At 49.6% G+C, this 16,067-nt stretch overlaps 1 protein-coding gene across 6 annotated transcripts in view; it reads left to right on the forward strand.

Annotated features, from left to right (window-relative positions):
- SLC47A1 (solute carrier family 47 member 1) overlaps positions 1–14,314 on the forward strand; it is a 37,283-nt gene extending 22,969 nt beyond the window's left edge. For 2 of the 6 annotated variants that reach the window (XM_089316629.1, XM_089316628.1), the window contains exons 13-17: positions 1,324–1,397; positions 2,207–2,339; positions 9,003–9,097; positions 10,460–10,538; positions 13,347–14,314. In XM_089316629.1, the coding sequence (XP_089172755.1) occupies positions 1,324–1,397; positions 2,207–2,339; positions 9,003–9,097; positions 10,460–10,538; positions 13,347–13,356 (391 nt within the window). In that variant the 3' untranslated portion in view covers positions 13,357–14,314. 6 annotated transcript variants of the gene reach the window in all.
- The last annotated feature ends 1,753 nt before the right edge of the window (positions 14,315–16,067 follow it).

Consider the following 16,067-nt stretch of genomic DNA (forward strand, 5'->3'; position numbering starts at 1 on the left):
CACTGGAGACCCGGAAGAAGCTCCTGGCTCCTGGCTTCAGATCGGCACAGCTCCGGCCATTGCGGCCATTTGGGGAGTGAACCAGTGAATGGAAGGCCTCTGTCTCTCTCTGTCTCTCTGTCTCTCTGTCTCTCTCTCTGTTTGCCTCTGCCTCTCTGTAACTCTGCCTTTCAAATAAAATACATAAATATTAAAAAAAAGTATGAAAATGAGGGACCTACAGTCTTTATCTCTGATGTGATTAGGAGCCATGGGAAACCCGAAAACCAAATTATTCCTTGACCTAATCCCACCGGGGGAGGGAGAGGCACCTGTTTCCCAGGAGAGCAGTGGGCAGGGGCAAGAGTTTGGCCTGGTGGTTAGAACACTTACGTGCTGCATTGGGATACCTGGCTTCAGTACCTGGCTCTGACCTCTTACTTTGCTTCCTGCCAATGCAGACCCCAGGAGGCAGAGGTGACGGCTCAAGTAATTGGGTTCTCCCACCGCCACGGGAGAGACTCTGGTTGAGTGTCTGGTTCTCAGCTTCAATGCTGGTCTAGCCATGGCCCATTGTGGGCATTTGGGTGGTGAACCAGTGGATGGAAGCTTTCTCTGCCTCTTGAGTGAGTGAGTAAGTAGATAAATAAATGAATAAAACCTTTAGGAGAAGGGTGGTGATGTCATTGAAACTTTATTTCGGGGGTGGGCAGAGGCACCAGATTATTTGATTCATCTATGTGAGCAAATGGACACATTTCTTTTTCTTTTTAAAGAGTTGCTTATTTATTTGAAAGTCAGAGTTACACAGAGAGAGGAGAGGTGGAGAGAGAGAGAGAGAGAGAGAGAGAGAGAGAGAGAGAGAGGGAGAGAGAGGTCTTCCATCTGCTGGTTCACTCCCCAGATGGCCAAAATGGCTGGAGCTACGCTGATGCAAAGCCAGGAGTTTCTTCTGGGTCTCCCACACGGGTGCAGGGGCCCAAGGACTTGGGCCATCTTCCACTGCTTTCCCAGGCCATAGCTGGATCGGAAGTGGAGCAGCCAGGACTCGAACCGGCGCCCATATGGGATGCCAGCACTGCAGGCAGCAGCTTTACCTGCTACACCACAATGCCAGCCCCTCACAGTTATCTTCAAAAAGCTGTGTGATTTGACACAGAGTTAGCTTCTCTGTGTCCAGCCAGCAGGACTGTCCCGAATTGGCTGTTGGCTGGAATGTGTATACCAGGAAGGATGACCCTTGCCGGGCCGGGACAGATGCCAGGCCCCAGCCCCTGAGGACGGCTGAGTTCCCCTTCTTCCACGCCTTGGTGCTAATCACCGTGTTCTTTGCCTTCCTGACAGCGACATCATCGCCCTGGTGGCCCAGGTGACCCCCATTTACGCCGTTTCCCATCTCTTTGAAAGTCTTGCTGTAGGTATTGTGCAGTATTGCCTTGAGCGCGCTCATGAGCTATTAGGATACTTCTGGAAGGCCCTGGAAAATGAAAGTGAAAGCGATTCTGTGGGTGTGACACATTTTGCAGTACATACAAGGAGTCTTCAGAAAGTTCAAGGAAAATGTGTATCAGGAGAAAACTATGCATGGGTTTCCAAAACTCTTTGTGCCCAGAATAAATTAATCTTTTATTATCTATTTATTTTCATTTTATTTGAGAGAGAGAAAGAGAGAGAGAGAGAGGGAGGGAATTTTCCTTCTACTGGCTGACTTGGCAAATGCCAACCCATTAGGGCTGGCCAGGCTAAAGCCAGGAGCTCCAAACTCAATCTCCTCTCCCACATGGATGACCAGGACCCAAGTACTTGAGCCATCATCTCCCGCCATCTGGGATGTGCATTAGCAGGGAGCTGGATTGGAAGCAGAGTAGCTAGGACTCACACCAGGCACTCTGATATGAGAAATGGGTGCCCCAAACACAGGGTTAACTACTGTGCCACAGGCCCACCCCTAAATTTATCTTCCAATTTGATGTTCTACGAACTTTTTGAAGTACCCTCCTATGTATTTCTTCTGTGGTGACAATTTCAACAGAAAAGAAGGTCTAGGGTCGGTAGTAAAATTGAATGTTGTTCTACCATCCCATTCGCTTTAGAGGAAGACTGTCCCATGGGCGTGGACTGCCAAGTCAGGGTTCCACGTAGGGATTGGCTGGGCCCTGGGGATGGGGTGGGGGATCTTTGGAGCAGCACGGTGTTCACACTGATGGGTGATGTCGTCTGCCTACAGGGAACGAGCGGTGGCATTTTGAGGGGAAGTGGCAATCAGAAGTTTGGAGCCATTGTCAATGCCATTGGGTATTACGTGGTGGGTCTCCCCATTGGCATTGCTCTCATGTTTGCAGCCAAGCTTGGAGTGATTGGTAAGCTTTAACTGTGGGTGGGCAGAGCTTGGGTACCATGGCCTGGAAAATGACCACTGGGACACTCAGCGATCTGACTGAAATTCTGAAACTTTCCTACATTCACTCTGTGCCTTGTGGCACAGAGCAGGAAGGGGACAGGTGGGGAGCTACGTGGTGACGTATCTCTTGCTGGTGCAGGTGATCTTGTACCAGCCACACTTGTGCCCAGGATGCCTTTTTGACTTAGCCCCCGTCTTGAGCTGTCTAGTTCCCACTTCTTCAAAGGGGGGCGGGGACAATGAAGACCATTGGAAGAAGCATTCGGAGTTGTGCTGAATCTACTTTTAGAGACAGCCCTTGGATGGTGAGACCCTGTGAGGGAGTCGGCTGGGCTGAGGCTGTGGCACCCTGGCCATCTTGGAGGGTTTGGGGTGAGGCTGGAGAAATCTGGGCTGGTGGCTAAGTCAACCCCAGCACAGCGCCCCCTTGTGTTCACCTGTATGGCACGGCAGCATTCATACAGGGCAAGGCATGGCCCTTCTCTCCTTGTCACCGTCACCCCATTCTGCTGTCTCCATCTCCTTCCTAGTGTCTCGCGTGGGTGTGATGAGTGTGGGTGGCACAGAGGGAGAGAATGCTCTCTGGCCTTACTGCGTTTGTAGGGAAGAATTTAATCCACAGGCTCTGAAGTTGTCAGAGGTCATCTTTTTGAGAGGAGGGAAATGCATGACTTGATTTCTAAAATAACAGTTGGGAATTCACTGGCAGTTAACAAGTGATTGTGTTAGAACCTGAGCGTTATCTCTGGGATGAAGCAGGGACTGACTCCAGCCTGGTTTATTTGATCTATCAAGCACTTGGCGGGTTTAGAAGGGCGTGGAGTCATCCGAAACCTGCAGAGAACTTCCAGTCCATGGGTTCCTGACGTTGCAAATTTCTCAGAAGTTCGATAATATTTTAATTGAAAATACAAGAGATGTTCCAGAAATGGAATTCCCAGAGTTCACTGGGCTTGCATCAGGGTTCAGAAAATTATTTAGCTGAGTTTTTGGCCTGCTTCTTCTTTTGGGTTTGCCAATGGTGTAGCCAATGGAAATATTAGTGTAATCGACTTTATTTTTATTTTTTGATTAATGTATTTTATTTAATATGGTATATCCAAAGTATTACATTGCAACATGCAATCGATATAAAATATTAAGAAGATACTTTATATTTTCTTTTAAAATTTTATATCCTTTATGGGGGGGGTCCTTCAAAAAGTTCATGGAAAATGGAATTAAAAGATAAGTTAGTTTTGGTGCAAAAAGTGCTTATTTCTTTTATAATAGGCAATTTCCGTGACCATTTTGAAGACCTCTTATATTAATATGATTTTAATTGTGAAATCATAATTGTGTACATTTTAACACACATGTGCACACATGATTAGATCCAGGTAATTACCATATCTATCACTTTGCTTTGTTATTGTTTTAATGGTGTGACATTTGAAATTTATTTTAGGCATTATGGCACAGGAATTTAAACTGCCTCTTGCAAAGCCAACATCCCATATAAGTGCTGGTTCAAGCCTGGCTGCTCCACTTCCAATCCAGCTCCCTGTTAATGTGTCTGGGAAGGCAGCAGAGGATGTCCTAGGCGCTTGGACCCTGCCCTCCACCTGAGAAACCCAGATGGAGTTCTAGGCTCCTGGCTTCAGCCTGGTGCTGCCCCAGTTGCTGTGGCCATTGGAGAGTGAACCAGTGGATGGAAGATCTCCTTCTCTCAGTCTCTCTGCCTTCTCTCTCCGTAACTCTGCCTTTCAAATAGATAATCTTTCAGAAAGAGAAATCTATTTTGGTTATGGTTAATTTGAAACATACGATACCTTATTATGACTGTAGTCACTGTCACCTTGTTTTGCAATACATTTCTTTTCTTTTTTTTTTTTTTTTTTTTGACAGGCAGAGTGGACAGTGAGAGAGAGAGACAGAGAGAAAGGTCTTCTTTTGCCGTTGGTTCACCCTCCAATGGCCGCTGCGGCTGGTGCGCTACGGCCGGCGCACCGCGCTGATCCGATGGCAGGAGCCAGGTGCTTATCCTGGTCTCTCATGGGGTGCAGGGCCCAAGCACCTGGGCCATCCTCCACTGCACTCCCTGGCCACAGCAGAGAGCTGGCCTGGAAGAGGGGCAACCGGGACAGAATCCGGCGCCCCGACCGGGACTAGAACCCAGTGTGCCGGCGCCACAAGGCGGAGGATTAGCCTAGTGAGCCACGGCGCCGGCCCAATACATTTCTAAACTTATTCCTTCTGTCTATCTGAAACCTTGTACCCTCAATCAACAGCTCCTAATCCCTCCCTTTTCAACCCCTTGGGCCACCCATGCCTCTGGTAACCATCATCCTACTTTTTATTTCTGTGAGTTCACATTTTTCAGAAGAGGAATCAAATTTAAAATGTAGATCCTTCTCTATCTGAAGGGTCCATAGATTCATTGAACAAAAGTATACCCACTGCATGCAAAGTTGAGAGAATCAAGAACTGGTAAATGTTGGGGATCCTGGGGAAGTGAGGGTTCTGTGAGAAGACGGAGTCGATGCCTCCACTCACCTTGTGGAAAAAGCACAGTAGAAATTGGTTTTGAATGTTGGGTCCCTGCCGGTTGGGTACGCACAGTGCACTGACTCACGGTGCCGGGAGAACTGCTGGATGCTGGAGGCTCAGCCAATCATAACGGTCATCAGAATTCCCTGGGGGGCCTTCAAGTATGCAAATCCCTGAGCCACACCCCCAGAACCTTAGGAGATTCTTAAATGCCATGAGATACTACACACTGGTTTCCTTGAAGTTGTTGGGCCAAGCAAACACAGGATGACCTCAGAAAATGCTGTTGGCTGGAATCACTTTTGTCCTCTCTCTCTCTCTCTCTCTCTCTCTCTCTCTCTCCCTCTCCCTCTCCCTCTCCCTCTCTCTCTCTCTCTCGATTTTATTTATTTATTTGAGAGGCAGAGTTACAGACAGAGAGGTCTTCCATCCACTGGTCCACTCCCCAAATGGCTACAATGGCTGGAGCTGGGCAGTTCTGCAGCCAGGAGCCAGGAGCTTCTTCCTGGTCTCCCACGCAGGTGCAGGGGCCCAAGGACTTGGGCCATCTTGCACTGCTTCCCCAGGCCATAACAGAGAGCTAGATCGGAAGTGGAGCAGCCAGGACTTGAACCAGCACCCATATGGGATGCCAGCACCGCAGGTGGAGGCTTAACCTTCTACCCCACAGTGCTAGCCCCCGCTATTGACATCCAATCATCTCCCTGTTTGGGGTTCCTTAATTTAGTGAAATAGAAATTAAAAAAAATTATCTATCTACCTACCTATCATCTATCTATTTGGAAGGGAGAGACACAGATAGATACAGTGGCCTCTCCCATTCGCAATAGCTAGGTCTGAGCCAGGCTGAGGCCAGCAGCTGGGAACTCGACTCCGGGGTATCCCAAGTAGATGCCAGGGATCCAAGGACTGGAGCCGGTAGCTGCTGCCACCTGCTGGTGTCTTACCTGCTAGGCCGAACACCTGCCCTAAGAGAAATCTTAAATGATGCATGGTGAAGTTGCTGGAAAGCTAATTCTGAGTTTTCAACTTTTAGCAGGAGATAAATGGTTAGTTTTTGCTGAAGATGGTTAGGACAATGTATACTTTCTAGGTACTGAGAAAAATGGATTTAAAAGAGGAAGCCAGTGCCTTGCTTTGTTACTCCATTATAGGGATAGCATATGGTCCATAACTTTCTCCCTTTTTTTTTAAAAAATTATTTATTTAAAAGTCAGAGTTACATGGAGAGAAGGAGAGGCAAGAGAGAGAGAGAGAGAGAGAGGGAGAGAGAGAGAGAGAGGTCTTCCGTCTGCTGGTTCACTCCCCAGTTGGCCGCAATGGTTGGAGCTGCACCCATACAAAGCCAGGAGCCAGAAGCCTCCTCTGGGTCTCCCCTGTGGATGCAGAGGCCCAAGCACTTGGGCCATCTTCTACTGCTTTCCCAGGCCACAGCAGAGAGCTGGATCGGAAGTGGAGCAGCCGGGACTCGAACTGGTGCCCATGTGGGATGCTGGGATGCCGGCACTGAAGGCGGTGGCTTTACCTGCTATGCCACAGCACCGGCCCCTCCCCTCCCTCTCCCCTCTCCCCCTCCCCCCGCCCCTTCTTTTTAAGAGACCTTGCCTCAGGTTTATTTTGGACAAATAGCACAGGCAGACATTAAGCCCATGAAGACAGCAGCCAGGGGTCTCACCAGTCCTTCTGTCCTTGGATTGACTGATAGAAGCTGTTACTGCGGAGCTTTTGTGGGGGCCTGGGTGCCCGCGGGAGCAGTAGCCTGAGCCTGAGCTGGGCCTGGCCTTGACTGCATGTTTTGCTGGGTCAGCCTAAGACCCTTGGTGATGCGGGCACCAGCTCGCTTCATGCGTTTGGGGCGGATGACGTAGGCCACTGGCTCGAGCTTGATGACCGTAGCTTAGCTTCCCGGGGCTTGACAAGGGCCTTGGTAGCCTCATCGAAGACACGCACAGCCTTGGCGTCCTCAGCCTGCGGCTGCTTCAGGCCTTTTTTCTTGTGCATCTTGGTGAGATGTCTGTTCTTCAGGAACTTGGGCTCTACCCCGTTAAGAGATTGTATCTTCCCGATCAGGGATTCTGGATGCCATTTTTGGGAGTGGTGTATGTGGTGTGGTCCTTGGACTTGGCCACGTCTGCACTGTCACCCTTGCCTGGGGCCCAAGGTGCCTGGGGCCGGGAGAAAAGTCTGATTTATTATTCTAAAGGGAGGCTGATCCCACCTGAAAAATGTGGCGGGAGGGTGATTGGTGCCACTGGCAACCACTATGGATCTGAACAGCTGTGGAAATAAACCAAGACCAAAGGCACACGGCAGAGGCTGTGTGCCCCAAGCATGCTCTGGAAGGGAGTTGGTCTCCATCGGAGGTTCAACCGAAGGGGAAAGCTTCCTGGTGGTGCCAAGGGATGGCTCAGATGTGCCCTGGCTGGAGGTACCACGATCCGGGACCACGTCCCGTGCAGCTGGAGCTAAGTATTGTCGCAGGTGCCGCGGGGTTGCCTCTCCTGGAAGCAGCCTGGTCTCCCGCGGGTCTGATTTGCAGGCGCCCGGCCCTCTGGGATGTTGATTGTGGAGAAGGTGTTCCTGGGCTGGCCGCAGCAGGCTGTGGAGGTGCAGAGGTACAACGTTCCCCTCTGAAGTCGCAATAATTGTAGTCTATGAAGGAAGCTGGTGACAGGTAACGGGAAAAGAGAACACCCAGGCTTTACAAGTTGCCTTAGGTGTGGGGGTGTCAGACTTAGCCAGGTGGCGGAACCTCATGTAGAGCTTAATAGGCAGAGGATGCTTGGGTTTGTAAGGACACAGGGGATGGCCCAGGCCCTGCAAGATTGTGGGGAGATGGGTAACAGGGAGCCAGGTATCCCTTGGGGTGCAGGTGATGTCTCCCAAGTAGCACCCACCTCTGGGCTTTGCCTGGACAGCTGTCAGATCCTCATCTCCTCTCCCTAAAGTTTGTGGAAAGTGGAATTAAAATATAAGTTTATTCTGGTGCAAAAAAGTTTTGAAATCCATGCACACAAGGAGTCTTCAAAAAGTTGATGAAAACTGGGTATTAGGGCAAAAGTATACACGGATTTCAATGTGTGGGGTTTTTTTTTTTTTTTTTTTTGGCTTGTTTTTGGCACCCAAATTAACTTATCTTTCAATTCTATTTTCCACAAACTCTTGAGTCTCCTCGTATTCGGCGGGGTCTTTTCCATCCCCACACGGGCAGGCGTTTGCGTTCTGTTTTAGATGTGATCTGGCCACGGTGTGTGTCCTCAGTCTGTCACACTTGCTGCACTGCTGAGCTCACCAGTCACATCCCTCCCCGTGCCCCGTGTGAGTTCGTTCAGGGGAGTCGGGATGGGGTTTTGAGACCCACAAGCTTTTTCACAAGCGTCCAGCCAAGTCTGCGCTCATAGCCAGGCAGGATGTCCCGGGGAGGGAGCGTTGCTCCTGTATGTGAATGGTGATTTTTTTTTTTAAGTTAGTCTGCAGTCCCGTTGTAATGTTCTTATTAAGTGTTGATTGATTTTGGAAGACAGAGGGACAGAGAGATCTCCTGTTTGTTGGTTCACACCCCAACAGCCTGCAATAGCCAGGCCTAGGCCAGGTTGATGTCAGGAACTCGGAACTCAACCCAAGTCTCCCACGTGGGTGATAGGGACCCAAATATTTGAGCCATTGCTGCTACCTCCCAGGAAGCTGGAATGCATGCGCTCTGATATGGGCTGTGGCGTCCCAAGCAGTACCTTAGCTGCTGTGTCAACACTTGAGGTCCACAGTAGTTTGTCCTGAGAAATTTTATTTTCTCCTAACACACTTTTCTTGATGTTACAAGCATCATGGTCTCAAAGGCTATAGAGGGCCTCTGCATTTTTCCTCTGACATCCTGAACCACAGGCGATGTCCCTTCGGGGGTGGCCTTGGGAAGCCTTCTGGAAACTTCTGGAAGCCCAAGGAGAGAGCCGCAGGTCTCTGGTCCACTGTGGGCCCCGCCTCAGACTTGAAAGCAGATTTTCAGCATGGCAGGTGGAAGTGGGGTGGCAGAAATAATTCCTAGGGGTGGCCAGTGGGTTCCTACCACAGTGACCTCTCTTCTTTCCATTCCTAGGCCTGTGGTTAGGGATCGTCGTCTGTGCTGTCTCTCAGGCTGTGTGTTTTCTCGGCTTTATTGCTCGGCTAAATTGGACAAAAGCCTGCCAACAGGTAACGAAGGCTCACTGCTGTCCCAGTCAAAGCTGCGTTTCTAGGCTGCAGCTGGGATCCACTTTGGTGCCTCTTTCATTCTGGGGTTTTCTCTTTTATCATGAAGGCTATTTTTTGGTTTGTTATTTTCAGCAGATTTATGTTTAAAGATTTATTAATTTGAAAGGCAGTACGAGAGAGGGAGAGACAGAGAGATCTTCCACCTGCTGATTCACTCCCCAAAGGGCTGCCAAGGCCAGGGACTGGGCCAAGCTGAAGCCAGGAGTCTGGAACCCTCTCGAGGTCTCCTATGTGGGTGGCAGGGGCCCACGGACTTGGGCCATCCTCTGCGGCTTTCCAAGGAGCATCAGCAGGGAGCTGGATCAGAAGTGGAGCAGCTGGGACTGACACCGGCACTCTGACATGGGATACTGGTGTGACGAGAGGCGGCTTTACCCATGGTGCCGGCTTTACCCATGGTGCTGTGCCAGCCCCTATTTTCAGTAGATCTAATTCAGATGTGAAGGGCCATATGCCCCTGGCTTTATCTGTTTCCCTTTGTTTTATTCAATGAAAGGCAAAAAGGAAAGTTCTTTTCTTCCTTGCGTCTCGTGCTAGGCTTTCCCCTGCGCCAGAAAAGCCAATTTCAGGATAAGAATTGGCACCGGGGGCAGACATCTGGCCCAGTAATGAAGCTGTTTTTTAGGACGCTCATCCACCTGGGATGCTGGGGTTTGGTTCCCAGCCCTGGCTCCCGACTCCAGCTTCCTCCAACAGCAGATTCTGGGAGATGACAGCTCAAGTGATTGGATTCCTGTCACTCACATGGGAGAACCGGATTGAGTTCCCTCTTCCCAGCTTCAGCCCCCCCGCCCCGCCCCATTCCTTGGCCATCGTGGGCGTTTGCAGAGTGAACCAGCAGATAGGAGCTCTGTATGTGTCAGTGTCTTGTCTTTAAAAAAGAAAAGAAAAAAAATTGTCCCTGGGAAGAAAGATGAGAAGCATAAACTTCCTCCTACTGTTTGTTATGATCCCCAAATGCTGTTAAGATACTTGTTGTGTATCACTCTTTTCATTAGCTTTCTGGGTCAATGTGGGGTCTGGACAGAGGTAGGAGAAAAAGGAGAATTAAAAACAGAAGGGAGAGTTGGAAGCGCTCGGTGCCTGTCCTCTCCATCCCTCTGCAGTGCCCCCCACCTCCCGACAGCACCCACACTTCAGTCATTGTGAAGGGCACGTCCGTGCCTGTGACCTGGAGGAGCTTCTATGTCACCTGTCAGGGGAGGGTCCTGGCCTGACTCCTCCTACACTGGGGGTGGAGTCGAATGTCTTCGTAGCACTGCCGTAAAAACCTTGTGGACTTACTCGAGTTTCATCTCCTAGGCTCGGGTCCATGCCAATTTAACAGTAAATACGGCCTCGAATGGGAATTCTGCTGTCCTCCCAGACCAGCCTCACCCAGGTAGGAGGGACCTCCTAGGACTCTGGGCCAGCCTTGCTTGAGCGGGGTGGGGGGGCTTAAGGGGCCCTCTGTGGGACACTGGCTTTGCTACTGTGAACTTCCATTTAAATAGGGCAGTCATGTTTCAGAAACACATGTCAAGGAACACCCAGTCGGGGGTTTATTGACTTACAGTGTGTTAGTGTCAATCCCACACACGAACAGCTCACTGTAGGTGACTCAAGGGTCACCAGTCCTCCAGTAATTTGTGGCACTTCATCAGGATTTTATTATAGGCATTTCTCTCTCTCTCTCTCACTCTCTCTCTTGCCTTTTTTAATTGAATTTTTTAAAGACAGCTTTTATTTAATGAATACAAATTTCATAGGTATAGCTTTAGGAATATACTGGTTCTCCCCCCCCATACCCACCCTCTCAAGAGTTCCCACTCCCATCCCACCTCCTACTCCCTCTCCCATCCCATTCTTCATTAAGATTTCTTTTTAATTCACTTTATATACAGAAGACCAACTCTATATTAAGTAAAGATGTCAAAAGTTTGAACCCACACAGACACACAAAGTGTAAAGTACTGTTTGAAAACAACTTTTACTGTTAATTCTCATAGTACAATTCATTAAGGACAGAGGTCCTACATGGGGAGCAAGTGCACAGTGACTCCTGTTGTTGATTTAACAATTGACACTCTTATTTATGACTTCAGTGATCACCTGAGGCTCTTGACATGAGCTGCCAAGGCTGTGGAGGCCTTTTGAGTCCAAAACTCTGTCAGTATTTAGACAAGGCTATAAGCAAAGTGGAAGTTCTCTTCTCCCTTCAGAGAAAAGTACATCCTTCTTTGATGGCCCCTTCTTTCCACTGAGGTCTCACTCACAGAGATCCTTCGTGTAGATCATTTTTTGCCACAGTGTCTTGGCTTTCCATGTATAGGCATTTCTGATATCTGGCCATCCTGTGTTATGAGTCTAGCTTGGAAACTGCCATTTGCATGTTTGTTTTCATGGGGTCTCGTGTTCATCAGGCAAGCAGCCATGGGCATTGATGAGAACCATGGCAAGCGGTCATCTTTCCTTCTACCTCCCTAGTCCCATGGGTCAAGCACTCACAGTATCTTCCACTCATATGGGACTGGGAAAATGACTTTCTTTCACCTTCCTAGGTTCTTGGGCTGGGCTACAGATTAAGTTGACAAAAGCTCAATTAACCATATGTGTCTACAAAATATGAGACTGCAGGAAGGGTGAGCTCATTGACACAGAGAGTGTAGAGCTACAGAAAGGAACGGGGCTGGGGTTTCTGAGTGGTGGTGGTGACTCGGGGTGTGGGAGGGTGAAGGCAGGAGATGTAGGGAATGAAGGTGGTCTTGCCAGGCAGGGGAAGTGTCTCGGGCAATAAAAGTGTCTCTTTCTTACATACACTACTAATACAACTTTCCTTAATAGATGTGCATGTATTTTACAAGAAGATGCACAGTTGTACCCAGCTGGAAATGTGCCAAATTAGTCTTATTTTTGGGTGGCATATTCTGGTCTCCAACAGTTATGTTTTGGGGTGATGTGGCCTGAGCCCCAATACCCCCTTATAATTTAAACTCTTGTGAGTGTATGCACTGGATAAATCTGTTTTTAAAGATTTGACAGTGTGACAAGAGGAGGGGGCAGATCGTACATTGCTGGGTCACTGAGAGAGAGAGAAAGACAACTTCCTTCGCTGGGTCACTCCCCAAAGGCCCACAACAGCCGGGGCTGGGCCAGGCAGAAGTCAGGAGCCAGGAACTCCATTCAGGGAGACCATGTGGGTGGCAGGAACCCAGGTACTTGGGCCATCTTCTGCTGTTTTCTCAGGCACATCAGCAGGGAGCTGGATTGGAAGTGGAGCAGCCCAGACTGAGTTAGAGTTCCTACCTGGGGTGTTGGTGTCCAAGGGGTAGCTTAACCTTTTGTACCACAATGCCAGTCCTGTCTCAAATTACTCCTGAAACAATTTCCACATAAAGAGTCTGTGACATCATCAAAGATAACGTGCACATGGGAGACGGGACAAACCAAATGAGGACTCGAAGCAGCAAAACTGAGCCCTGTGATTTCGCCAGTGTACTGAGTACTGAGAACAGCTTCACGCAGGGCAAACATGTTATGTGGCATTGTTAGAAATGATTTCCCCTCAGAACTCTTGAGAGCATTTTTTTAAAGATTTATTTTATTTTATTTCAAAGACAGAGTTACAGAGAGAGGTAGAAACAGAGAGAAAGGTCTTCCATCCACTGGTTCACTTCCCAGATGGCCGCAATGGCCGGAGCTGCACTGATCCAAAGCTGGGAGTCAGATGCTTCTATCTGGTCTCCCACATGGATGCAGGGGCCCAAGCACTTGGGCCATCTTCTACTGCTTTCCCAGGCCATAGCAGAGAGCTGGATTGGAAGTGGAACAGTCTGGACTCAAATCGGCACTCATAAGGGAGGCTAGCATCGCAGGTGGTGGCTTAACCCACGGTGCCACCACTCTGGCCCCTCCATTTGTTTTGTTCTCTTTCTGAAATACGTAGAACGTTGGCCCCTTGGAGATCGCACCTATGACTGGTAACCTAGCTCTTGGGGGCATGCTCCCGGAAGCATGGACACTGACTACAATGGGATCATCAGTGTGTGAAAAAGCGAGCCACTGGGAGATAGGATTTCTCTGTTTAGTCGCTGTAACAACTACTTCCTGAACTTCCTCTCAGTTATTAGCACATATATGTATCCCTTCTCATACAAATGGAAGAACAAATTCCTCTTAAGATGCTAATTGAGTTTCTCTCTCCCCCAAGTGGGCCCTGACAGCCATGGTGGAATTGTCCTGAGAGATGCTGACAGAAAGGAAGGGGCTGAGTTGAACGAGCAGGTGCACCCAGAGCTGCCTCTTCCGGTCCGCCCTGAGGATAGCGCGCATTTGTCTGGGAAACAGCTGGCGCTGCGGCGGGGGCTCCTCCTGCTGGGAGTCATTTTAGTCTTGCTCGCGGGGATTCTAGTGAAAGTATATGTCAGAACCCAGTGATGTGGCTGGAGGCCGGTCACGTGATACTATGCACTAGACTTCCAAAGGGGGTCTGTCTCCGTGGATCCATCCTCAGTTGACAAGACTGTAAATGGCCAACGCGTTGAATCCCCTGCACCAACTGAACCTTGCAGCTCTGTAGCACAGCACACTTGAGAATCTCACTGCTTTGACCTTGTGACCGTGTGGCTGATGGCGAGCTGCTCAGAGTTTGAGACAAGACCCAAAGCCAAAACATATACAATCTCTCCAGAAAGCTTAACGCTCTCATTAATTATGAATGAACTCAGTATCATTAATTAATGCGCTCACATTCTGAAGTCAGACCATTTGAAGTGGAACTGTTGTAAGCTGGGACGTCTTCCGATTCATAAGCACCGCAGTAGTAATTAACTGTGTTCATCTAATCCAGTAGCACCATAGATTTCGGGTTTTGAGGATGCGCACTCAAAGACAGATCTGCATAAGGAGGAAATGCAGGCAAAGTTAAAAAACTCACTCTGGCCCAGGACGCTGTCTGCAAGGTGACACTGGATAATAATAATTCACCCAAGACTGACTCAACCGAGGCCTACCTTGTCCTCTTTGCAATGGTCCGTGGCTTTGCATTGCTTCTGCTTCCTGCCTTTGACGTTACAAACCTATATACAAAATTCTTAATGAGTGAACTGTTTAAAAGATCTTTCACAAAATATCTTTTACAGAATATCTTTCCTGTTTAAAATATATTTTACAAGAAACCTTCCCTGCGTCTTGAATTGTTATTCCACGGGCCCCTGGCATCTGCCAGTCTTCATGTGGGTGCAAGGTATCCGGCATGTAACCAATCTTCCCAGGCAGACAAATCAATTAATTCACAAGTTTTATTGGGATTCCGCTCCCGGGCGAGGTTCCCCAGTCCCAACGGGGGGGGGGGGGGGGGGGCGGGGGGCCTGGGAAGTCGCGCGTCAGAGATTGGGATTAATTCACAAGCTTTTATTGGGATTCCGCTCCCGGGTGAGGTTCCCCAGTCCCAACAGAGCGGGGGGGGGGGGGGGGGGGGGCTGGGAAGTCACGCATCAGAGATTGGGAGAGCGCCTTTTGTAGATACAGGGCGTGGGGGTTAAAGGTTGAGGCGGGTCTGATCCTCATTGGTTGACCTTTAGGCACCCGCGGGGACCCTGACAAGGACTTTTCTTCCCCAGAAGTACAGGCCTCCTCCATTCCCGGAAGTATAGGCCTTCCCTCCTTGTGGATCCCAAAGCTACCAGTGGGAACTGGGTCTCAGGCACTGCGGGCACAGGAAATAGTTGGAAACTGAGGTAGACCAAGAACTGGTCCTTTCTGCCAGTGATGTGGAGGGTGGCACTGGAGGATGGTGTCACTATAGGCCTTAGCCTAAGCAGTATCCCTACTTCATCCTGTTAGGCAGGAAGACAGAAGCCAGGGGGCCTAAGCAAAACAGAGTACCCGTGGAAGGGCATGTAGCAGCCTAGGAATAGGAATAGCCCAGTATTTTACACTATGTATTGCTACTTGTTTTTTTTTTTTTTTTTTTTTTTTTTTTTCAAGATTTATTTATTTGGCTGGCGCCGCGGCTCACTAGGCTAATCCTCCACCTTGCGGCACCGGCACACCGGGTTCTAGTCCCGGTTGGGGCGCCGGATTCTGTCCCGGTTGCCCCTCTTCCAGGCCAGCTCTCTGCTGTGGCCAGGGAGTGCAGTGGAGGATGGCCCAAGTGCTTGGGCCCTGCACCCCATGGGAGACCAGGATAAGTACCTGGCTCCTGCCATTGGATCAGCGCGGTGCGCCGGCCACGGCGGCCATTGGAGGGTGAACCAATGGCAAAGGAAGAACTTTCTCTCTGTCTCTCTCTCTCACTGTCCACTCTGCCTGTCAAAAAAAAAATTAAAAAATAAAAAAAATTAAAAAAAGATTTATTTATTTATTTGAAAGTCAGAGTTACACACACAGAGAGAGAGAGAGAGAGGTCTTCCATCTACTGGTTCACTCCTCAATTGGCCGCAACGGCCAGATCTGTGCTGATCCAAAGCCAGGAGCTTCCTCTGTGTCTCCCATCCGGGTGCAGGGGCCCAAGGACTTGGGCCATCTTCTACTGCTTTCCCAGGCCATAGAAGTGGAGCAGCCGAGTCTCGAACTGGCGCCCATGTGGGATGCCGGGGCTTCAGGCCACAGCTCCAGCCCCAGTATTTTACACTAGGAAGACCTGCCTATGCTCCAGTAACCTTATAGGTGGTCTTCCCCCATCCTACACTGGGTAACCAAACAAAACCATGGGAGGTATTTCACTGATCTCACACCCAGCTAACCCTTTGTCTAGGAGAATGGCTGGGAGTGAGGGGGAGTGGTGGGAAGAAGTGCACCCCACACCCTCAGAAACCCCAATCTGAATGTAGCCTGGGCGCTGTGGAGAGCTGCCCGTCCGTTCTGAGCTCTTTAAGCCTTGTCCCTTGCTTACCTCCGTCCTGTCTCACGTCTGTTTAAGGAACCTCTG

Source organism: Oryctolagus cuniculus, chromosome 17 (genome assembly GCF_051225735.1).
Source record: "Oryctolagus cuniculus isolate XC-2025 breed Fujian yellow rabbit chromosome 17, ASM5122573v1, whole genome shotgun sequence".
In the NCBI taxonomy this organism is placed as follows: domain Eukaryota; kingdom Metazoa; phylum Chordata; class Mammalia; order Lagomorpha; family Leporidae; genus Oryctolagus; species Oryctolagus cuniculus.